Source organism: Microtus pennsylvanicus, chromosome 4, assembly GCF_037038515.1.
Source record: "Microtus pennsylvanicus isolate mMicPen1 chromosome 4, mMicPen1.hap1, whole genome shotgun sequence".
Taxonomy (NCBI): domain Eukaryota; kingdom Metazoa; phylum Chordata; class Mammalia; order Rodentia; family Cricetidae; genus Microtus; species Microtus pennsylvanicus.
Window position 1 is genome coordinate 84,386,465 of NC_134582.1, and position 25,711 is coordinate 84,412,175.

Sequence of the window (25,711 nt, forward strand, 5' to 3'; positions counted from 1 at the left end):
CGCCGGCCTGGGCCCCGCTCCCGCCGCCGGGAAGGCGGGCCGCGGTAGAAGGTGGGCCGCGGGCCCGGGGGAGCCAGCAGCCAGTCCGGGAGGACCCGGCGAGGAGAGGGTGGCCCCGGGACGACAGGGGAGGCGAGTCGCGGAGCCCCCTGTCTCCGACTGCGTGAGCACAGTCCGCACAGCCCTGCCTCAGCCAGAAGCAACTCCTTGGCCTTAACTTTCTTCTGACCCCGAAGTGGGATGGACAGGGGGATTTTCCTCTTCCTGGGCCCGGCAGCTTCCCTCCCATCCCGAACTGCGTATGAGTTTACTGGCTCTTGAACAACCTCCCCTTCCCCTTCTTCCTAACTGGGGACTGCCTGGCTCCTTCGCGCGATCCGGTGAACTTTCCTGATGCTCCAGCTCCCAGAGGTGGAGAACAAAAGTCAGGGGACCCGAGAGCGAGCTACTATGAGACACAGCTTACCTGGCAGTGGGCCGTCCAGGAGCCCGCATTACAACCCTAGACCCCCAGACCTTAGGGGCGGAGGACAGTCCAGGACTCGCATCTGAGCCACAGGATTGGGAAGAAGAAAAGGGGTTGTGTTGTCGCTCTCGCCCCTGCAGCCTTGCCCTGAACTGGCTCCCTAGTTTCACCTGTCCTGCTTAGAACTTACTTGTTCATTTGCTGGTGGGATACGAGTGAGGGGTCCTCTATCCCCTACCCAGGTCGCTTCTGCGGAGCAGGGACACATGCCCAGTAAGAAACCTGTCTGCTAGATTTGCCTCCTCTCTGCTTGTCCCCACATAACACGTGGAGATGCTAGTCTCTGCAGGTGAGCTCGAGTCTCAGGCCTCTCTTACCTTGTCAAGGCAGAGTCCTCAACATCCCTGCCCAGACTGCAGCTGCCAATCAACCATTTGCTCCCATTGCAGGCGACTCACGGAGATCCTCTCATTGAAACAGAATCTGCCCTCAGCCACCTCCTTCCCGCCCCAAATTTGTGAACCCAGGAACACAACTCAGAATCTGGCCCAGGGCGAACAGTGCTTTAGCTAAGAGCACACATGTGGAAGGGGAGGTAGGAAAAATAACGTGGGAAATTGGGAGCAGGTAAAGTACCCTCCAAACTGTACAGGACGAGCTCAGTTCAAGTCACCTGCCTGGATTCCGGCTGTCACCTTTGGTCTGCTTTGTCCTGGTGCTTCTTCTCATGAGAAGACAACGAATAACTGTTAAGGCACGGTCCCTAAATAGCATCAACACCAGGTGTGAACTCCTGCAACTAAAGGGTGGAGCCTATGGGAGACCCAGAGTGAGTCCTGTAGGGGGCAAACTCTATCTCCATTACCTAAAGGACCCTCCATTTCCCCAAGAGGTGGTGCTGATGCCATTTAGCAGAAGTGAAAATCGAAGCTGGGAGCAGTTAAATGCAGAAGAGGAGTGGCCTGCCAAGGGTTGGGGCAGAGGGAGCAAGGGAAGAGCACTCCCTACACACATTAGTCCTGAACCTGTGCCTGTCCCCTCACCCTTCTCCCTGAAAGTCTGTCCTCCTCCTGGTGGGGTACTGACCACTGGGTGCCTCCATCTACTCTCCACCTTCTGATGTTCTCTCTGGCAGGCGGCTGTGCCCACCATAAGCTGTCCCTGTGCGTGGGAACCAGATACTTTCCTGATCCTCAGAGCTCTCCTGGGGTTGCTGCACTGTGTCCGGCTCTAACTTCTGTTCTTTTCCCCCACCTTCTATCTTTAGTTGTTTATTGAGCACCTACTGTATGCTGACAGCCGTGCACCATAGCTCAGAAGAGTCTCTGCTTTCCTATTCACCCTGAAGTAGAGAGCCAGGGATGGACTAAGATTTGAGTAGAGGAAAACAGGGAAAGGCTGAACAGGTGAGCCATGCTCTAAGAACATGACCCAGGAGAGGGGACAAGGAGGTGATAGTGAGATGTTCCTGTTGGCCATAAGAGGTGCTCCAGAGCAGGGCAGTGTGGTCTGGTGGCCCCCTCTACTGGCGCTTCTGCCCCCTCCGCTGCTTAGGGCTCAGCTTCAGTTCTGCACACCACCACTCATCCCCACTGCCTGGCCTGTGGCCCTCTAAGGGGAACTGGCTCACAGCTATGTGATCTCCACACCAGCCTTATCCCTGGGCACTGCAGTGGCACCATGACCTTGGTACTGCACAGCAGCCCAATTTCTAGGCATTAACAAGGTTCCCTACACTGTGGTACACTGAGCAACTCCATTGTCTTCCTGGTAAATACCGGGGTTTCCCAGAACCACTCCTGAAGAAATGGACCTTTTCTCCTGGAGGCAGGGTTTTCCCCCAACCCCATTTATTTATTTAGTGTATTGTGTGACCACGCGTGTGCCACAGTGCGTGTGTGGAGGTCAGAGAACAACTAACTATGCAGTAGTCAGTTCTCTCTCCCATGTGGGCCCCAGGGACTAAACTCAAGTTGTCAGGCTGGGTGGTGAGCACTTTACTGGCTGAGCCGTCTTGCCGGCCCCTCCCTTATTGTGAACTCTGACATAGGTGGGTTGTTTCTGGGCTCTTTGTTGAATCCAGGTTGTCAATGTATCTTTTTATGCTGAGGTTACACAGTCTCGATGACTCTACTTCGTAGTAAGCTTTGTCATCAGGAAGTGTGAGTCTTCTAATTCTTTTTTTTAAAATAAGACTTCTAAGGCTATTTGGGCAGTGGTGGTGAACACCTTTAATCCCAGCATTTGGGAGACAGATGCAGGTGGATCTCTGTGAGTTCAAGGTCAGACTGGTCTACAGAGCGAGGTCCAGGACAGTCAGAGCTACACAGAAAAACCCAGTCTCAAAAATCAAAAACAAACAAACCCCCCCCCAAAATTCAAACAAAATGAATTTTAGCATTTTTTTCTTCTTAAATTGTTCTTGGGGCCAGGTAGAGGTATTTGTCATGCAAACCTGGCAACCTGAGTTTAATAGGTTTTCCAGAACCTGCATTAAGGCCAATGAGAAAACTAACTCCACAAAATTACCTTCTGACCACCACATGGGTGCCATGCTATGTACATGCACACACACACATACTCAGAATTTGTAAAGATTTATTTTTCAAAAAGATGACATTTTCTATGGATTTTAGGAAAATCTATAGGTTTTAATTTTTTATTACTATTTTTTTTTTTTTTTTTTTGCTTTTTCGAGACAGGGTTTCTCTGTGGCTTTGGAGGCTGTCCTGGAACTAGCTCTATAGACCAGGCTGGTCTCAAACTCACAGACATCCACCTGCCTCTGCCTCCCGAGTGCTGGGATTAAAGGCGTGCACCACCATCGCCCGGCTACTATTTATTTATTTACTTCGGAGAGGATCAAACTCAGGTTGTCAGGCTTAGCAGCAAGTGCCTTTACCTGCTGAGGCATCTTGCCAGCCCTATACAGTGCTGTTAAGTGGTTGTGTATAAAGTTTTCTAATCTGTGAACACAGTCTGTCTTTCCATTTAATTACTCTGAGCAAAATCTGGTCATTTGCCTCGCTCCCTTGGTTTATTCTTTTTGTTGTTTGATTTGTTTTGTTTTACTTTTCGAGACAGGGTTTCTCTGTGTTGCTTTGGAGCCTGTCCTGGAACTAGGCTGGCCTCAAACTCACAGAGATCTGCTGGCTATTAAGGTGTGTGCTACCACTGCCCGCTTATTTATTCTTGAGTAGTTTTTTGTTGTTGTTGTTGTTAACTATTTCTTTATTTCTAACATTTACTTAATGTGTGTTTGTAAATATTTGTATGTGTATATGGGGGTATAGAGGACAACTTGGAGGAGTCTTTCTCACCGACTATGTGGATCCCAGTGTTCAAATTCAATCAAGCTTCAGAGGCGGGCATCTTTAGCTACTGAGTCATTACACTGGTTCGTTGACTGTAATATAGAACATTCCTCTTTAGTCTATTTTTTTTTACTTTTTATTCTGTGTGTATGGGTGTTTTGCCTACATGTATGTCTGTACATCTGCTGTGTGCCTGGTGCCCAGGGAGGCCAGAAGAGGGTATCAGATCTCCTTAGACTGGAGTTACAGGCTATTGTTATCTACCAAGTGGGTGCTGGGACCTCTGGAAGAGTAGCCAATGCTTTTAACCACTGAACCATCTCGTTGGCAACCCACCCCTTTAAATACAGTCTGTTGTGATGTAGGCTAACCACTAGCTTTGGTAGCTGAACATGACCTTGAATCCTGTATCTTCCCATCTCTTCAGTGTATAGTTTATAGTCATGTACCACCCTTTCGGGGTGCTGGGACTGGAATCCAGAACTTCATGCAGCTAGGAAACACTTCACCAATGAGCTACATCTTTAGCATTAGAATTCTCATGTATTTGTTTATTTTAGGCTATTCATTCTTAGTGTTTGGAAACAAAACTGACTTTCCATGTTGACCTTGTATATTGCTCTTTACCAAAGCCATGTATTTTAACAAAAGGTGTCGTGTGAGGGTGCACACACATGCATGTATACTGTTCAGAGCTATCCTGGATGCATGTGCCCTGCCTCATCCTACCTGTCCTCCAAGTCATCCCCTAGTACGGCTTCCCTGGTACCTGGGAAGTTTTCACTCACTCTGCTGTTTTTCCTGGAAGCTTCCACCCCTTCTAGCTCATGTTTTTACATGGATTCCTTTTAACTTGTGTGTTTACATAACTGTGCTGCCCTCCCCACTCAGGTGGTGTCTCACAGCCCCAGAGAACTGTGCCTTCTGCAGCAGGCTCAGTGCCAGTCCCTGTAACTCTCCTGGAGTGAGCAGACAGGGCATCAAAGACTGGATGGGCCTCCCTCTACCCAGGGAAAATCAGGTCTTTTGATCCAGATGCATGGGTTTGGGGGTACTTTGTGCAAGACTCACTGTGGTACTTGGTTCAGATCTTCAGTCTGAAATCCCATCTACAAAAGTGTGACCCACTTCGGTTCTGGCTCCTTAGTTGTATTCTGTATTCATTGTCCATGGAACCACAACCATTCACATTCTACCCTGGGCCATTTCCAATTCCAGAAGCCAGGGACAGGGGAGTAAGTTTAGGCCCTGGATGAGTAGAAGTGACCCTGCTATGGGCTCAGAAACTTCTACTTACCAGGCATGAAAATCCCGGACTAGAGACTGGGTGCCCTGGAGAGCAGACATTTACCATCTCTCTGGTTCTGGAACCCAAAGGTCCCCAATCAAGGGTCTGCAGGGCTGCAGTCCTTTAGAGGTACCGGTAAAGGATCTATGTCTGGCCTCTGTCCATCTTCTCATAGCTTCCTGGCCTAGGACATTGTCATTCCTGTCTTCCCATGGCCTTGGCCCTGTGTTCCTGTGCCCAAGTTCCCTTTTTTATAAGAACACCAATCATACGGGATAAGGGCCCATCCTACTCCAACATGACTTTGTCCCAACTCCTCAGCTAACTACATCTGCTGAGGCCTTATTTCCAAATAAGATCACATTCTGAGATCCTAGGAGTCATGTCTTTGTCCAATGAGTTGGGAGAGGGGGGCATGGTTCAGCCCCTAATAAAGGGTGCTACGTCTTTACAAAAAGCTTCCACATGGCTTCACCTGAGGGCCTCCAGGTCACCTCAGTCTGAGCCATATCCATAACTTCCTGGAAGAGCTCATAAGGTGATGACAAGGGCCTGAGCACCCTAATGTGGTTCAGGAGATGGCAGAGCATCACTCAGGGAGCCATGTGTGGAGAATATAGGCAGGGTTGGCAGACCCACTAGGGACAGGCCCATGACAAAAAGACCTCTTCCTTTTCTACTCCACCACATGAAGGGCTAAATAGCAGAAAACATGTTTCTAAGATATCATGGGGAAAGGTAGGCAGAGAGGGGAACAATAAATAATCACATTCTCAGGCTGGTCACTAGGGCTTACAAGGAGAGTTGGGATAGCCAGGCTTTGTTTTTTGGTTTTTGTTTTTTTTTTTGGCTTTTAAAATCTGTTTCTTTTCCTTTTCTGAAACAGGGCTTTCTGTGTAGCCCTGGCTGTCCTGGAACTCACTCTGTAGACTAGGCTGGCCTTGAACTGAGTGATCCAGGGACAGGCTGACTTTTGTCCATCTAAGTAATGTGTGGCTGAAGGTATAGACAGGAATTATCCAACATTCTCTATCGCAAGAATGAGGCTACATTAACCATAACCATCAAGATGTTTACCCTCCTGAGGATCAAGGTCATATAAATGAAGGCCGATTTTTGCTTGTCAAAATTGGCAAGTTGCCATCAGACTGGCGTTGCTAGGCAGCTAAGCCTGTTCATACAAACAGCTCTAAGAAGCAACAAGGACTCACCTACCGAGTTGCATATCCACCCCTCACTCCATCTCCTGTCCTCGTAGTTGGCTTATTAAATGTGAACACTTGTGTTGCTCCCCCATTTTAGTGGAAATGCTTCAAGGTGCAGGCCTTGTGCCTTGTCCCTTGTAGGGGAGAGCAAAGCCTGGTAAAGGTGCCACACAAGAACCTTAAACTCATAAGCAGAATGTCCCCTCTGTGCTGAAGAGAAAAAGAAAATACATATGACAACAAAAAAGAAGACCCAGTGTTCACAATAGTTGTTTCAAGATGACAGAGTTACAGCAAAAATCATAAAAGTTTCTTTCTAAAAGATGCTACCAAGAGCCTCAGGTCAAGCACAATCTGCCATCCGACCAGGAACAACACCAGACTGAGTTCATGTTTGGTGTGTACAAAGCCTCAGATTTGTTCCTGAGTTCTGGCCAGAGCCACATATGAATAAAGTCCCCTGAAATTCCGGTGGTGTGTGAGGAACAGTGAGTATGTCTCCAGCGAAGTGAGGGTCCAGTACCATATCCAGAACACTCTCCCTCATGCTCAAGCCTAAACTTCTAGTCGTTAAGGTGGAAGCCTACCCTGGAGCCAAGAATGGTATCTTAGGCTCTAAACACATGCAATCCAAATAATATGAAAGCAGGGGAAAGGATGCCACAGAGGGGAAATCCCTGAGATCCTGTCATTGGGACTTTATGGTGCACAAAACTATCCACCCCTCAGTTTAAGCCAGGCCATTCTGGTCAGTTAGCTGTCCCCATGCCAGGAGGATCCAGAAGAGAGAGGTTTGTGACTAAGACTGCGAGGGTGCATATTCAGAGTTAGCAATCTTCCCCTACTTGTGCTGCTGGGCTGTTCTATTGGAATCCAGAGTGGACTGGACTTGCTTCCCACTGGCCACGGAGACCTTGATTTTTGTATAGGCCCGGCTACCAAACACAGCCAAAGGATATGGGCAACAGGTACGGAGGTTCACTGTCCCCGAAACCCTGGAGACCAAATTAATAGAATCGGACAGGAGGTATTCTCCCCCATGATTTGAAGGCCACGGCAAAAGATGCCGACTGGTCGGGATCCCAGCGGCTGTGTCTCGGGTCCTTCCTGAGGCCTACGGACGCCGCGAATAGCGGTACCCAGAGGGTGTAAGGCCGTAGACGCGGCTCTTTAAGTATCAGGGCCCGACCAACCGAGCAGGCGCAGTCTCAGGCCTCGTCACGCGGTTCCGCCCTGGTGCAGCAGCGTGAGGGGCCAGGGCCTTGGGCACGGCTCGGCCCCGCCCCTAGATGCGCGCGCATCTGCTGCGCAAGGCCCGCTCCACCCACCAAGCCAGAGGCTGGGCTGGGAGCGCGCGCTGCAGGCGCTTCCTGGCCACTAAACCAGGCACACCTAAATCAGGCTGAGGGAGATTGGGGTAAAAAGACTCACAAAAAGCAGCCACACTTGTAACTCCAACTTTAAGAAAGATTTAGTCCAGATCTTACCCTCTTAGGCCTTTATAAAACTCACTTTTGACTTAGCCTGATTGGTCGGAGAATGTCTTTAATAGAGCTCAAAACATTGTGCTCAGAATAATCTTCGTATTAATCCCTTCTTATGTCCCTCTAGAATTACTCTGACAGGGCATGGTATTTCTGAACTTTTTGTTATCTGACGGAGCTCTTCATGAGCTACTGCAATTTGAATTAAACCTCTGTTAAATTTATGCTTTCACCAGTGAATTTAAAAGCCACACCATACTTTATACTAAAAGAATAAAGATTTTTATTAAGCATTGTAAGTTGCATTCAATAGCCTCCGGATACACCACACCACAATCCATCGACAGTCAATCAGACCCAACAGCAGTTCATTCTTCACAATCCATGAGTTAGGGCGGAACTCCCTTCAACTTACAGTAAGATCCTACTTAGCTCTTGCGGGCAGGGGCTGGGGAGTTACACCTCATTTCTGATCACTAATGTGATGAAGAGCATCGGAAGTATATGAAACGTAAGAAGTGATTCTGATTCAAAGTACATTGTTTGGAAACAGTAACAAAACATCAAAATGATAGAAGTATACCTGCTTCTACTAAATTCCTGATGGGAAACTTCTCAAGAACAAGCAATCTGTTTCCTGCTACAGAAGGGGAGGGGTGTTTTGTTTTTTAAGATCAAAGGGGGTTTTTCTTCACAGAATTTCATATTTGCTAATATGAAGGCATAAAACAGCAACAGAGAACAGTAATGCGCACAGCAGTGAGTACACCAGGGTAATGTCGATATTCCAAACGGCTAGATAATTTGGGGGGTTTAGAATAAATGCAACAGAGGTCAATAATCACAAAATTTTAAGGTTAGAGCAAGATCAGTCAATGACTAAACAGAGTTAACATCTTTTATAGGACTATTACTGATTATTAGCGTTTTTGTTTTGCAAATGGGCACATACTGGTAAGAATGGAAGAAAGGACAATAACATGCATAATAGTAACTACACACTTTAAAAATTATGGACCATGCAGAAGTTTAGCTCAAGTAGTAGCACTAATGGTCTACATCCGATCAAAACCACATAGCTCATTGATCACAGATGCATGGTGTATTAGTCACGAAGTTTCAGAACATATTGTGTTGATTTTGAAAGGTCATTTGCATCTTCTATGATTTCAACTTCATCTCCATTGAACTTGCTTGTAAAGTACGTATGATGTATTGTGTATTCAAAATCAGCACAACAGCAGTTTACTCTGTAATTTTTTTTAGTTTTGATAGTTGCACTTTTTTTTAACACAAAAGAACCACATCAACAGTGATGAAATTTAAGTAAGAAAGAAAAACTGTGGTTGTGCCTTATTTCTTTCATAATCATAAAAATCAAAGCCTTAAAACAAAGCTTCATTGTGAAACAGTAATGCAAAAATCAAATATAATGGCATACATATGGTGCCAAATGCTAAAAATTATATTTTAAGCTATATATACTTAAAGACTGCCAAAATTTGTTTTCTTTATAGTTCAAGAAACACAACTCTAGGCTTTTGTCATAACCAGTTAAAACTTTGTGTACTTCATTTTAAGTGCGGGAGTCAAATGCTCTTCATTTTCTTTCTCCTTTTTTGTTTTATTGTAGCATTTTGACTACAACTGGTTAAAACTAAAAAAATGTGTTGTTTTAAATCTCTGATATCAAAGAGGGATCTGAATTTCCAAAGTCCTCATTTTTCTCTTACGGAAAGGACAAAATGTACATAACTGCAGGCTCTCTTTCTCTCCAGGTATTCCTAAATCCTTACCCTTCCAGCATCCTTCACCCTCTATAAAAAATAAGTTTACTCTTCTTTATTTAAGACAGCTGCCTCCAGAGCAGCCTCCCTGCGGCAGGCGCTGTCTGTACTTAGTGCATTTAAGTGAGGATTTGTATTGCACGTTTTAGAGTCATTGTTCAAGGCACTTTCAGAGTGGCTGGGGGCCCTGGTGTCACCTGTGCTCCCATTAAGTTGGGGCACTGGTTTCTCCTCGGCCATCACTCCGTTTTCAGCCAGGGATCCTTCTGAGGACACAGCAGAGGACTTGGATTCCCCAGATTTCGACTTCAGTTCTTTGGCCACTTCTTCTGCTGAAGCAGCATAAGGAGGCCGGCCCTGTTGAGAAGGAGAGGTGTTAAGAGCTTTAGGTATGGAAGAGGCAGGGCTAGACTGGGGACAACATGGACGGGCAGGGACATGGCTTGGCCATAATGCCTCAGCCAGAGAATTCAAAAGGAAAATATGAGAGGCTAGGCCCTCTGCCTCTGTTCTGCTCGGCCTTCAACTGTCTTGGCTAATTCCTTCTGTAGCCCCTTGCCTCAACATCTCTGGCTGGTAATGTTTGTTTTAAAATGATAAAGTCCCACTTGGAGTGCTCTAACAATTTTACATAGTACCTAATTATTTAAAGTTATAAGCATCTTTTAGTGAGTCTTCTTTGAAATGGAGGCTGTCCTCATACTTTCCAAAATGCATAGGTCTCAGAAAGCACATGCCCCATCTTTACAGAGTAAACAAGAACACTGCCAGGCACCCTCAACACGAAGCAAGGCTATATGAACAACAGCACAAGGATTGGGAATGACCTCTTCTGGAGTGCGCCTCCTTCTCTAAGCAGGTTGACAAATAATTTCCCTTGAAAACAATGGACCTTGAGTCTGACACATTTCCCAACATAAGGCTCTCTGAGATGGTGATGCCTTCACCCTGATTGTGACAGAGACTGTGGCCTGGCAGTTTTCTGCTGTGAGCCTTCTTTCTCCCCTTAGAAATCAAGTTTCTAAGTCAACAAGTTATGACAATCAGGATTATAAACATCCCTTAACACAAATGAGACTGAATGGCAAATGGAAGCTGAAGGAAAGGTCACAGGGTGGGGAGTGACTGTCAATACAGTTCTTTGGGAGCAAGAAGGATGGTGGGGCTGAGTGCTCAAGCTGTCTCAAAAATAAATAAATAAATAAATAAATAAATAAATAAATAAATAAATAAATAAAAAAATTAATGCCACAAAGTTGAGCTTTTACTGCTACGTGACCATTGTGATTCATGAATGCATAAAACATACATTATACACACACAAGAATGAATGAACGAATGAATGAATACATAAGGTGTGGCATAGTGCTCCATATGGCACAATGATCCATAACTTTAATCCTAGTACCCAGGAGACAGTAGCAGGGAATCTCTATGAATTTGAGATCAACCCGGCCTACATAGCAAGTTCCAGATCATCCAGGGCTATGATAGCGAGAGTGTCTCAGAAGAGTAACAACAACCAAACAAGGAAAACAAAATAAAAACCATAAAGGTAAATTGTAACCTGAGTTATAAACCAAAAAAGAAGAGAGGAGACAAGCAATGAAGAGCCTCCAAAAATCAAAGGTAGGCATAGAAGAGCCAGCAAGAAGGCCACTGGAACACTGAAGACGAAAACAACAAAGACAGGCTGGAAAGATGGCTCAGAGGTTAAGAGCATTGGCTGCTCTTCCAGAGGTCCTGAGTTCAATTCCCAGCAACGAGATGGTAGTTCACAGCCATCTGTAATGAGACTGATGCCCGCTTCTGCCCTGTAGGCATACATGTGGACAGAACACTGTGTACATAATAAATAAATACATCTTTTAAAAAAGAAAGAAGCGGCAAAGAAAAGCAACTTAGCCAGAGCCAAGCAGCACTGCCAGCCCACTGGAGACAAGCTCCTGAAGAGCAAGGTCTAAGCTCACTGTTCTGAGTGTGTGGTCGGTTAGTGCCAGGGGCTTTAGGAAAGGCAGCAAGGCTTCATGGGAAACCAAAACCAATAGGGGAACATAGGTCTAGCACACAGGTAAGTTCAATATCAATAACATTAGGTAAGCTGAAGAAAATAAAGGAATCAAGAAAACGGTGGAAAGTCTGCAAGCCAGTGTCCTGATTAGGAAAACACCTTCACATCGAACAGTTTCCTTCAGCCCTTCCTGAGGGGCAATTCTTTAAGAACCCACCAAGGAAAGGGCCTCAGAGACCAGATCAGACCTGGAGCCTAAAGGGGACATGGGACAAAAAGGTATTTATAGAATCAAGACAAATGAGGCAAAATCATGGCTCCCTGGGGGCCAAGGAAACAGGTACTTTTGTGTGTGTGTGTGTGTGGTTTTTCGAGACAGGGTTTCTCTGTGGTTTTGGAGCCTGTCCTGGAACTAGCTCTTGTAGACCAGGCTGGTCTCGAACTCACAGAGATCCGCCTGCCTCTGCCTCCCGAGTGCTGGGATTAAAGGCGTGCGCCACCACTGCCCGGCCAGGAAACAGGTACTTTTAGAAGAGGTGGTGTAAGAACGCAGGGACACACAGACACGCCCTTCACCTCCAGCGGTGCCATGAACAGGTACTGAGCCTTTTAGAAGAGGTGGTGTAAGAACGCAGGGGCACACAGACATGCCCTCCGCCTCCAGCTGTGCCGTGAATGTGTGACAAAGCACTGACTAACTATGGGATGAATTATTTAATCACCTCCTCCTGAAGCAAGATTCTCCAAGATGAGTAAGAGTACATTTAGACACTAGAAATAGAGTATTAGTAAATACTTGGTGTTTGAACTCAGTAAGTATTTTACTGGAACAGGAAGTAAAAGCACACTGTCTCTACATGGCATGCACAAGGTACAGGTATCCATAAGAAGGCTACAGGAAATCCTGTCTCAAGAAAAAAAAAAAGAAAGGCTACGGGAAGTTCAATCAGGGAAAAGGATATGTGAGACAGAGATCAAAAAAAAGCATAGCTACAACAGGTATATATGAGAATCTTACCTTAAAAATTTAAAAAAAAAAAAAAAAGTGGGGCAGAAGGTTAAAAGCAGTGGTTTTAAGAGTTTTAAGAGGACCTGGGCTGGGTTCCCAGCACCTACATGGAATTTCTCTAACTCTAATCCCAGGGACTCCAACATCTTATTCTGATTTGAGGCTCATGGTGCCCAGACATACATGAAGGCAAAACATCCACACACACACACAAAATAAAAATAAGCAAGTCTTTTTGTTTGTTAGTTTTGAGACAAGGTTCTAGAACTTGTTTTGTGGACCACACTAGCCTCATACTTGAGATCTGTTTGTATCTGTGCTGGGATTAAAGGCATGCACCATCATGACCCCACTGAAAAATAAGCAAGTCTTAATACACACACATAAACCATCATCACATATATCATATGTACATGTTTAACCTGTAGACTGAATAACTTGGTATCAGGTCTATAGTCTCAAATCTCGTTTCAATTGGATGGTGGTGCATGCCTTTAATTGCAGCAATACTCAGAAGTCAGAGGCAGGTAGATCTCTGAGTTTGAGGACAGCCTGGTCTACACAACAAGTTCCAGGTCAGCCAGGGTTACACAGTGAGACCCTGACTTTTTTTTTTAACTCATTTCCCATTTAAGAAGTTGCAAACTAAGAAGATAGATAGCCAGGGGAGCCTGGGTCCTCATTTGGTCTAAACAAGAGGTCCAACACCAAAGGTATCACACAGATGAAGTTCCTGAATGAAAGGAAATAATTTGGGCTCACAGGAAGTTTTATGTAAACATGGAAAGCACCTATGGGCCAGGTATCAAGTCAGAGGACTAAAAACTGCCCGACAGTCACAACACAGGAGAAACTCAGCCTAGGGAGACATGCAGGAGTGACAGGAACCCTGTGCTGAATTACCTGAATTGCTCCCTGGCTTTTGTAGCCTCTGCCATAGTACCTTCCACCTCTTCCAAATGTTCTAATCACTGGAGTGGAAATAACTCCCCTTGGACGCCTGTGTCAATATAAAAAGACAAGACCAAACAGACTTAAATCTATCAAAGATTATGCTGAAAATACTCTCAAATAGATCTTACACTGAGTGAGACAGCGAGTATTGGGTATTAAGTATTAAGCATGGTCACATCAAACTCAAGGAATCATTTTTCTGGTTCACATTCAAGACTAAAACTTTAAGTACTTTTAAAAAGACAGTTCATTAATTGAATAATGCATGGTTAATTATTTGATAATAGTCAATTAAACAATTATAGAATGTTATATAACAGGGTTCCATGTAACACTAAGACCTTTGCTAGGTGGTGGTGGCACACACCTTTGATCCCAGAACTTGGGAGGCAGAGGTCAGCCTGGTCTACAGAGTGAGTTCTAAGACAACCAAGGCTACCCAGAGAAACTGTCTCAAAAAAAAGAAAAAAAGCCGGGGTGGGGGGAAAGTGTAGGAGTAGGGAATAGGGAGTGGAGTGAGATGGAACAACTCCTGCTCAGGAGGAGGAGCCAGTCAAAGACTGTTTTCACCATCCAGGTCCAGAGCTTACCCTCTCGTCGGTCCTCCTACAGACACCACCTGCAGAGGGAAGGGCCCTCGGCCCCCACGACCCCGCCTGCTTCCAGCCCAGTGGCCGACCACGGTACCAGCTATTTCTAGCTTCCCTCCCTGAGAAGGAATAGGTTGAACTCCTGCACAAAAATAAATACACGAGAAGACAAGATCTTTACAATTGCATCATTAGGACCAACAAAGAGAAAGCAAGCAAAGCAACTCTTGGTTGTTGCCAACTTAGTAAGAAGCTATTTACCTTGCTTTGTGAAGATTATATTACAGAAGACCCTCTGTATACACCATGCAATTTTTTTTATTATTGTTGTTATTATTATTTTGTCTCTCTATGTACACTGTCTGTTTTGGAACTCTCCAGATTAGAACTCAGGCTGGTATCAAACTCACCTGCCTCTGCCTTCTGAGTGTTGAGATTATAGACATGCCTGGCCCTGCACCATATGATTTCAAGCTATAGTTAAGAACCCACAACAGAGCTAGGTATGGTAGTGTAAGCATTTGTGATTAAAACACTTGAGAAACTGAGGCAGGAGGATTGTGGATTTGAGGCCCAACTGGAATACAGATGGAGACCCTGTATAAATTTGGGGGGGGGGGCCTGGTGTGATGGCTCATCCACCCAATAATGGTGCTTGCCATCAAGTCTGATAGATGATCTATCATTGAGATCCATGTTTAAAAGAGAGAACCAACTCCTGCAAGCTGCCCTCTGACCTCCATAGTTACCCTGTAGCATGTTCATACACACAAAATAGATGTTTAAAATATAAAACAAACAAATGGATTTGCAACTGAGCTGGATTCCAACTGCCAATGTGAAACCCCTATTTAGGGAAATTCACAGTGAAATGTAGCTGCATGCAGCTGGCCTGCCTTCTCCACCAGATGGGCTTGTGCAACCTCAGTACACTTTCCTCTAGGTAAACACTCCCATTTCTACAGCATTATCTAAACATTAAAGAAATTAGTAAGTCTAGAAACAGCCCTTCCTCTCTCACTCTCAAAGTACAAGGAATTGAACCCAAGGCCATGCAGGGCTAAGCAAGCACGCTACACCTGGACTATATAAGACCTCACAAAACAGGGTCTCATTGTGCAATCCAGGCCTGCCATGACCTCTTAGCCCTCTAGCTCTGTATGTCGGGTGGAATCACAGGTGGACTACACGCATTTCATATTACTGACAATGTGAATATTCTAGCTTTCTAACCTAAGACATTTCTTAAACTATTAAGTACAGGAAAACTGTTCAAACAAATGAGCGTGAACACCTTACTTCTAAGCATATGTTCCCTGCCATCCTGGTGTCAAAACATGCCTATGACTGACCTACACAGTTGAAGAAGTACTGGAAACAGGTCTGCCTACCAAGTTACCACCCTCTTAGGAGAGGCCTCTGTTTCCTGTAGCCACATGAGAAAAGTATAAAGAAACAGACAAGACAGTTCTTGTTTTCTTGACACAGGGTCTAGACCAAGCTGGGTTCGAATCTGCCTCTGCTTCCAGATTGCTAAGATTAAAGGAGTGTGCCACCACACCCAGCCAGACAATATGTTTTAATAATAGCTTATTTTACGTCAAAAATATTATTTTACCAGGCAATTAAGATAAATAACTTTTCTAAGACACAATCTCACCATATAGTATTAGCTGATCTAAGACTTTCCATGAACACCAGCCTAGCATTGAACTTGTGGAAATTTTCCTGCCCCATCTTCTTTTTATTTTATTTTTTTCCTTTTATTAAAAATAGATTTTTTTTTTCTCACATAATATATCCTGATTAATTTCTCCTCCCTCTACTCCTCCCAGTTCCTCCCCACTTCCCCTCCTATCTGGATCTACTCCTTTTCTGTCTCTTAGAAAACAACAGGCTTCTAAGGGACAATAATAAAATACAATAAAATAAAACAAAAACTGACACATTGGAATTAAACAAAACAAACAAAAGGAGAAGAGCTAAAGAGAAGACACAAGAAACAGAGATCCACTTATTCACACATTCAGGAATCCCATAAAAACAATTAAACAGAAGTCATAATATATACTCAAAGGGGTGCAGACCTGTACAGACCCTGTACATGCTGCCTCAGTCTCTGAGTTCCTATGAGCTTTGATCATGCTGATTTAGAGGGCCTTGTGTTCTTGGTGTTCTCCATCTCCTCTGGATCTTACACTCTTTCTGCCTCCTTTTCCTCAGGGTTCCCTGAGCCCTGAGGGGAGGGATTTGATGGAGATGTCCCATTTAGGGACTGCCCCTGTCTTCTAAGGGCTGGGATCACCACAACCCTACCAAGATTGAAAATTTACTGAGCTAGTTTACATCTACTTTCTGTCTTGAACACCTTGTATGTACTTGCACTCCAGGCGTGCACAAGTGTGAACAGGACAGCTAGGAAGCAAGGTAAGCTTCTTATACTTTCTCTTCCCCACACTGTCCCAGACAGCACCCCTCTCCCCTCGTTGTCCCCACCCACAGGACAGACAGCATCAGAGTCCAGCTCCAGAGGGAGCTGGAACATCTCAGGGTCAAGAATTACAGGAGCAGCCACAAGGCACAGAAGTCCTTGAGAGGCTGAGGAACAGGAGTGTCAGGGCCCACTGGGGCTGCAGACAACCAATCCTTAGCCACATCTTCCCATATACCATGCCTCTTGTTGGCCACTCTAAGTGCTCGAGCGACTGTGCTGGCAAACACTACCATCCGGAAAGGAATGTCTATCCTCAAAGTAATTAGTTATGTATCAGATGGATCCTGCAACATCGTGGCTTCAAGTGACAGCAGAATTACAATAAACTATTTCCAAAACTCTTTCCTTTTATAATACAAACACAAATGAAGAGAGATGTAAGCAAAATTTATAATAAATAACTTTATATTAAAATTTTCTTTAAAAACATTTCTATAAAACAAACTATCAGAAGCTTTTGTGTACTAGGAATTCTGCACCCGCTGGCATCTTCTACACAAGTACAAGCACCTTTACCAAAGAATGGCTGCATGAGATATACCACTATGCAAAGCTGGCAGCCCAGCCCATGAACACAAGGTGTTGGCCAGGTCATACTGGTACACAGACAAGTTCTCTTCTAGGTGGACACTTAGTGGTCTACCCTGGAAGGAGAGAAAGGACAGCTACAACAGGGCCATTGCACAGACAAACGGTCAGTCAGGGACCCAGGAGAAAAGGCACTACATTAGAGATGGCTTCCAAGGACAGCCAAGAAAGAACGGTGCCAAATGCTGGAGCAAAAGAAATGCTGGCAGGTAGAAGTCTGGGAGGGGTGTGGGTAATAATTACCGCCCTGGGACTTGCTAGTCCTGCTGCTGTCACTGCCTGAGAAGGCTCCACAGTGTCCCGATGCTGCTGCCACCCGGAAGGCACGGTAAGGGCCTGTTGCTACTGTTTCCCCATAGTGGCCTCCAAAGCCACAGACTCCTGTGGGACCCGGAGTAGAGAGAAACAGGAAAAGCATGAGAGAAGGAATTCAAAAGGACCTCCCATTCATCAAAGTAGGCAGGAGAATCCATATCTCTTTCTACTTCTGGGAGGGGGTCTCCCAGGCCCTCCTCCCTCAGTAGTCATTTAATAGGGTACTGGCTGTGGGCTCCTAAAGACCCTGGAGGTGTAACTCCAGAAGAGAGTTCCCTCTGACCCAGAGGGATGTACTTTCCCTGTACATATGAAAGATAACTAAAATCAAGGTGACTCCCTTTTTCTTTCTCCCCATCTCCGTCAGGATCTTACTCTCTCATTCATACTCGGAAGAATTACTACCATAATGGTGACTCCTTAAAACCTATTATTACAGGGTCTCCATACGGCAAGCTACAATGCCACGAAAAGGACCATACACTCTGCCCCCACCTAACAGATTCCCAAAATATGACTCACCTGCAAAGCCCCTGCCCCTGCCCTGTGAGGGTGGGACTGGCCCAAAGTGCCGAGGGTACATAGATGCTGGATAGAAGGGCAGAGCAGGAGGTGGTGGGAAGGGGAGTGGGTGGTTCTGCCGGGAGAAGTTGAGCCCCTCTAGAATGCTCTGGCGCATCTTTTCCACCTTGGCCGCCTGCTCAGTCTGAAAGTTAAGGGGTAGGCAGGTAAAAACACCATCCTCATTTTAATACATCTGAGCAGTCACTAACAAAACAGAACTACTATGGTACAAAGTCCATACCTGCACATTCTCCTAATTATTTTTTTATTTTTAATATTTATTTAATTATCTGTCTCCATGTGGGCACATGCTTATGTGTGAAGTGCCTGTGGAGTGGTGGTCTGAGCCTCCCTCCCTGGTGCTAGTGGTTGTGAGTCGCCTTATGAGGGTGCTGGGAGCTGAACTTGGGTCCTCTGCAAAAACAATACATGCTCTTAACTGCTGAACCATTTCTCCAGCCTCTCACCTACTCCTGATGCTTACTTCTTCTTAACAAATCAACAGTCAGGTGTGTCTCTGGTCACTCTAAGACGTAGAGATACAAGATGTAGGGCACGACAAACTGATCCTAACTGAGCACCAATGAGACAACACTGCTACTTAGTGCAGCTCATACTGAAAATGGGGCTTCCTGCTGGCCTAGTGTTGCATTTTTGCCCCTTTTGATGGTTGCACTGGTTGAGATAGTCCCACAGTGCTGAAGCGTTTTGTAGGGCTTAGAAAAGCATACCAGGCTCTGATGTCCCACAAGCATGTCCCATTGGCCATAGGATAATAATAGTCACAATCAAAAAAACATATCTTAAGTGAAATACCTATGAAGAGAAGCCACACAGTACAGGCTATGCAAATGAAAATGTGAACAGGTTCATGGGAACCTAGCCCTCACTTCCAGCTGCAGCAGTTCACACTTGCTGACTCGGTGTGCAAGGAGCTTTCTAGGACCTAACTCTCTTAAGCAATGAGAATCAAATATCTATTAAGGATACTCAGTTAAGAAGATGGCAGGTGTACTGAATAGTTCTATGTCAACATGACACAGGCTAAAGCTATCTGAGAGGAGGAAGCCTCAAGTAAGAAAATGCCTCCATGAGACCGGGTTGCAGGCAAGCCTGTAAGGCATTTTTCTTAATTAGCAACTGATGGGGGAGAGGGCCCAGTCTATTGTGGGTGGGGCCATCCCTGCACTGGTGGTTCTGGGTTTTATAAGAAAGTAGACTAAGCAAGCCAGCGGGAGGAAGCCAGTAAGCAGCACTTCTCCACGGCCTCTGCATCAGCTCCTGCCTCCAGGTTCCTACCTACCCTGTTTGAGTTCCTGTCCTGACTTCCTTCAATAACAAATGGTAACATGAAAGTGGAAGTCTGAAAAACCCTTTCACCCCAAGTTGCTTTGGTCATGGTGTTTCATTATAGCAATAGTAACCCTGGCTAAGATAGTAGATTTAGCTTATACACTGCATTCCACTATAGTCCAAGATGGCCACCCTGTCCCCAACATACCTGACCATCACAGAGGTCGATGAGTGGGGTCTTTTCCCGGCTGGCTTTGAGAAGTTTGGACTGGAAGAGCTTCCCATCAAAATACATCCAAGGACAACAGTGTTCCCAGGGGATGGGCTGCCCACACGCGTCATTGGCAAACAATGCCATGTCTACTCCGCTCATGAAGAGAGCTGACAGCTGAATTCCTCGGGGGTCTAGGTTTTCAATCTTTAAATTGAAAGAGTAATTTTTATGGAGGAGGAGGAGTACAGTATCACCCTTGCACTAAAACTTCCCAAAGTTAACAGAGCACAATCCTCACAAGAGTACCAGCAGACCCGTTCTTACTCAAAGAAAACATTTTTTGTTACTAGAATAGTAGGGAGCATGTTTTTATGAATACACTGAGTTTGCGTCTGTAGGTTACCACACAGCATGGATAAAATGGTGCTAAGAGTCGACATGATAAAGGGACTGATGAGGTTCAGTCTCCTTCATGGCTCAGAGCCTACATCTGAACACCGGCCATGGTCTAATAGAGGGTGTTCAAAAGAAACATTTTAAGATCCTACATTTTTCAAGCACCTGTATTAAGAAATTACTTGGCATAATTTCATTTTTAAGTAAATTTGCACTATATGTTTGTTGCTTTATATGTTGTTTCAAAGACACTTAATTGAACTGTCAGCACATTTTAGTCCATAAACAAAAGAATGCAAAATGAGAAACAGTGCACTTGAACTGTGCTTTACTGGTATTTCCAAAAGTTGTGTCTTCCTAGGCTGAGCACTGGCACCTGCCTGGCAAGAACTCTCCTCTCATAGACAACAGGCAGGGTAAGACACCTGACAGTCCAATTGACTCTTGATCATCTGTGTGCAAAGGGCCTAGTTTGTGAATTATCTAGGACACAGGTTTAATTCTGTTCTGGTTTCTTTCTTCTCACCTCAATGGTTTTTCAAGAATGGAGTCTTTAGGGGGTATGAGTCCAGGTAAGGCTGCACTGTGGCAGGGAAAATGACTCTTGGAAAATGGCATTGTATGAAACATTAAAAAAAGAACATTTCAGTGCCAAATGCTAAAATGAATTTAGGATTATGTTATTTATTTCCCACTGTAAGAATGTATCACATCATCAACTAACATTCTTGCCCATCTTTTCTAAAGTTTGTAAGTCTATGCAATTAAACTTGCAAGGCCTAGAGGAGTCAGGTCATAAATTTACAAATACTGTCTCTTCAGCTCTGGATCCTAGTGTGCATCACTAGTCATATACTTGTGAGAAGCATGAGGGACTAGGGTGATGGAATTAAATGCATTTTCATATTTATGTGCAATAAAGAGAAAGAGGGTCAGTCTGAAACAAATGAATGCATATGCTTTATTGAGATCCCATCTGTGAGCTTCAGAAAGAAGAAGAATCCTCACCATAGAGTGAGCTGAACTGCTGGAGAGCAGCCAAGCAAAAGTGGTGGGCTGTCAACAGGCAGAGCCAGCCCTGCACAAAGGTCAATCCCCATCCCTCCCACCCCCAAATTGGGATAGTGGCTATGAATCCCTCATCTGGATCTGGACCACTGCTTCCAGCTCATGTCCTCTGTGCCCTATATCAGAGAATAGAAAATCAGGATCACAGCTTAGGGAGAGATATAGTGGCACTTTAAAGGTTTCTACCTGTATGAAAATGTCTTCCTGAAATACCATACCGCCTGTCTGTGGACACAACTGTGGCAACTCTTGAGGTTATGGGTTACTACTGGTCATGCCCAGATACAAAGTCCCACTGATTAAAATCCTGGCCATAACACAATAAGTGAAGTTTAACAGAGTATAACAGAGATTTACAAGACAGAATCACCCTTGTTAGAATTACTTATTTCTGAGTTTGTTGGGAGGAATGGAGCAAGACCCCGTGTGCATTCATTCATCTATGAGTTTCACTGGCCACTGAGGGACTGCAGCTGTGGATTTCAAACATGATGTTAGGTCTGAGGATATAGATCAGTGGTATAGAACTTGCTTAGTTTAGATGCATGAAGTCCTGAGTTCAATCCTTAGCAATGAAGATAAAAAGTATACTTTCAAGATAATTTTCAATTTTAGTAATGACAACTACTGTTAATTTAAAAGGCAAATTTTCTTGAAATAAAAGCTACATAAGTATGTGGACAAGATTTCTATTACTGTGTATACTTGACTTCCTTCAAAATGTTTTTTATTGTTTTAGAGATAATAGCTTAGTATATACCCCAGATGGCTTTAAACCCTTGCTTCTCCTGTCTCTGGCTCCTAAGCATGTACCAAAATGCCTGCCCAAAAGCTCCCTAAAATTCACACTGTAGTGTTTTTATATCCTTAAATGTTGATTTTAAAAAAGTTATTTATGTGTATGTACACTACGTAAATGCCCAGTGTCCACAGAGGCCAGAAGAGGGTGTTGGATTCCCAGGAACAGGAGTTATAGTTATAAGCTGCCATGTGGGTATTAGAAATTAAATCCATGTCCTCTGGAAGAGCAGCAAGTGCTCTTGACTGCTAAGCCATCTCTCCAGTCTCTTTAAATGCTAACTAGAACCCTGAACTGTACAGATATCTGTATTGACTGTCTTATGCCAATGGAGATAAAATATTCAACATTATCCAAAGTTCCTCAAGTAGAGAAACAGACAGAAAAATTCTGGCTTCACAAGAAATACAGCTGCAGAATTTATTCTCTGCCCAATCAGTTCAAGAACCAATTTGAATGAAGTGACTTTATTTGACTCTACTTATGGGGCTACAGACTCTTACTTTATGTCATATTTACCTATATGCAAAACAATTCTTACAGGTATCACAGACATGTTGCACGCCCCTAATACTGTCTTTAAAGCTCTTCATTTTCCATCTTTTATATTCTGCACTTGGCATGTGAAACTGTTAAAAGAATTATAGGGATGTCAAGAACAAGGGAGAAGAAACTAGACAAATATCACAATGGTAAAAGTTCCTTCTCCTCGTCCTTCACCCACCCACTTTGAATCCCAGGCTCAGTGCTAATTTTACCTTAACAATTACACTCATGCTCAAAACCTAGAAGAATGGCTCAGAAAATATAACGGAAGAAAATGAGGGTCATCAGTCACTGTCACAGGTACTCAGGGAACCACACAGAACATGCTCAATTATTCATGGACATGGTGGACAGAGAAAGCATGGATGAGATGAATTCTTAAAAACTCATTTTAGCTCATGGTGCAGTGTCTTTTCCCACTAACCCTCCCTTCAGAAAAGCTAGTAGCAAGAGTCCAAACTGGCAGAAGTAGGACCTGCCTTTCTATTTTCCTCCTCTGACGGCAAAGCGTGTACTAGACACTGACAGGGAGAAGAGTGACAGGTCCAGGCAATCCACAAACTGTGATAGCCCCGGCACAGCAACAGTGACAGTCAAGAGGCATCTTACAGAAAAGCACCGTCGTTGCTTTTGACATGTCAAAAACCTTAATGATTAAATGAAAAGCAATTTTAAAAATTTTCTACCACTGAATTCTGGAACCCTGAACTCTAATGGGAATTTTGGGTAGCCTGAAATAAGAATATTTCTATTAATTCTCAATTCAATAACTGAGACGATGCTTAATCTTGAAAAAAAAATCAAAAACAAAACAAAACAAACAAACAAAAAAAATACCAAGCTGCCTTCCCCTCAATCACATGCTCTTTTTCCTCACAGCTCTTTTGAAATGTACACTAATCTGGACAATGAATAGTGTGAACTGTGCTCGTGAAACAGGACCACCAGCTTCGACACAAGACGACCCGGGCTGCAACGAGTCAGACAGAAGGCCCCTGTTCGTGGAATGTATCTCACTGATACATCTTTAGAAATGTCTCTCCTTAGATGAAGAACCAGGAGAAAACCATGAAAGCACTAAGGCCTCAAAAGAACCAAAATGAAAGTATTCAAAAGGTACATCCTGCATGTGGATCCGAAAATGAAAAGGATATGGGAGAGAAGATGGACTTTGGTTAAAGTAACTTGATGGTGAATAAGGCTTGGTGGGCATACCTGGTCCCTGGCGGTCTGATTTTCAGAACTGGGATGTCAATACTGAAGGAATAATCTACACAAGAGAAACAGGAGGAGAGGTAGAGGGTGGCACCACACTCTAGGGCAGTGATTCCACCCCCTGAAGCACAGCCTGCGGCGAGGACGGTGGTGACGGGGCACCCAGGGAACACGCGGGAGGACCTGACTGGGTCCGCCACACTGCCTGACACCGAAAACAAAAGTGTTAAAGACAGTAACAATTTCTGCCTAACAAACAGAAAAGCTTGATCCACAAAGTAAAGAACACAGTTTGAGGGGGATTCTGCTGAGGTTTGGTTTTGTATACAGCTTGCTTCAAAGTCATCAGAAGCCTCAAGGGAGTTCTAGTTAACACCAAAATATGCAATTTAACACCATAATTTAGGGAAAACCCAGAAATTTATTGAGAACCACCTGTCAAATATGTAAAAAAAATAGTTAAAAACAAATACAGAGCTAAACTGTTTGCCATAAGATGCGTTCATAAAGAACAGCAAAAAGATCTAAAAGCGAAGGCAATTTTATCAAAAGAGATTAGCTGATTTTAAATCAAACGGTAAAAAATTAAATAACTGAAGGCAAAGAAAAACAAAACCCTAACCTTGAAAAGAAAAGGCAGAGCTGTGAGTTCAACTAAACTGGAGGTCTTGAACTTTTTAACATTTAATACAGAAATCAGAAAGCAATTATAAACATGAACATAGCAACTAATGAGTGCAGTGAAAAGGAGGTCACTACAAACCAGGGCCAACTTAGGAGAAATAAACACTGCCAACACAAAGAACAAAGGAGTGCTAGAAGGCAAAATCAAAAGGAACACGAAAAGGGGATTGGGATGATGTCTAACACCGTTCTTCAAGTGGTTCTTTTAAAAGGGACTGTGCAACACTAGAAGGGCAAAGATTATGCTTTAGAGAAAACTAAAGTTGCAGCTAGGAACAATGGAATGAAATAAGAAAAAGAATCCTGGCTAGATGTTAGAAAATTCCTAAGATTGAGCCCACCCAGGGCTTGGAATCCCCTGGTAAAATAAAAAAGAGAAGTTTATTTCCTGATGTGAAAAACAAGACTAAACATCCATTGATAAACAGGTAAAATCTGATAAATATGGAATTGACTGTTTTCTTGCTTACAAACCCTGATGGCACAGCCATACCTAGACAGGATATCCCCTCTGCCTTGAAGGCTTTGACACCTATGACATTAGTATCATTAGTTTGGTGCCCAAACAACTGTCTGGTGAGGGTTAGCAAAGTTATACCAAAATCCAAAGCAAGATTTCCCAGGAAAGGGAAACAAGGCTGATTGGTACCTTGAGTTCCTGCAGCTGGTCCGGCTCATAGAGTTTGGGGGACAATGCCTGAGCCAGGAAGGCATCCAGCTCCTGACGCCGCAGAATGCGAGCTCCGGGCCACTGCACCATATACCTGGTGAGGAATAAAATGAGAGTGGAATGACTGAAGCTGTCAGGCAGTGCTTGGAAAAACTGAGTTCTCAGTAAATCCGAAATGGTGAATTCAGGAAGCTGCCTTTGTACTCTCTCTCAGCCACTGTTTCCACGAGAGAACATCAGCTGAAAAGTGCACCTGATCAACATTTAGCATGCTAGAATGCTGTATTGTGTATAGCCACTAAAAATAAGGTGCTTTACCAGACCTGCCTGGTGGCACATGCTTTATTCTCACTATTTACGAGGCAGAGGCAGGTGGCTAGCCATGAGCTCAAGACCAGCGTTGTTTGCACAGAGAGTTCCAGGCCACCCAGGGCCAGAGTGAGATCTGTCTCATTTGATTGAGGGCTCCTCAGCAGCAGATGAACGTGGGAATGGTGCAAGAAGTGTCCATGAGGAGGAGCATGTAACTCAATGCACTGAGGGCACCTTCACATTTGGAACATCCTGGTATGGATGGTTGAAGAGAATCAAATTGCACTAGGATAGATCTGACAAGCAATCAACAGCTTGCATCACTACACAGAGTACAACCCCCAGTAGCTTACATGTATGGGAATGGGAATGGCTAACTGCAATAGCCATAAGCCCTCAAGTCCATTAGTACTGATTCTTTATACTCAACAAACCTTACAGAGGA

The 25,711-nt window shown here is 44.4% G+C and overlaps 1 protein-coding gene across 1 annotated transcript in view; it reads right to left on the reverse strand.

The window, feature by feature from the left end:
• Positions 1-8,016: 8,016 nt before the first annotated feature.
• Fam120a (family with sequence similarity 120 member A) overlaps positions 8,017-25,711 on the reverse strand; it is an 84,757-nt gene continuing 67,062 nt past the window's right edge. The window contains exons 12-18 of the mRNA XM_075969680.1: positions 24,934-25,048; positions 19,571-19,780; positions 18,028-18,211; positions 17,434-17,571; positions 14,109-14,250; positions 13,468-13,564; positions 8,017-9,901 (exon numbers count right to left, since the gene is read on the reverse strand). Coding sequence (XP_075825795.1) covers positions 9,590-9,901; positions 13,468-13,564; positions 14,109-14,250; positions 17,434-17,571; positions 18,028-18,211; positions 19,571-19,780; positions 24,934-25,048 — 1,198 coding nt within the window. The 3' untranslated portion in view covers positions 8,017-9,589. The remainder of the gene's footprint in view (positions 9,902-13,467; positions 13,565-14,108; positions 14,251-17,433; positions 17,572-18,027; positions 18,212-19,570; positions 19,781-24,933; positions 25,049-25,711) is intronic.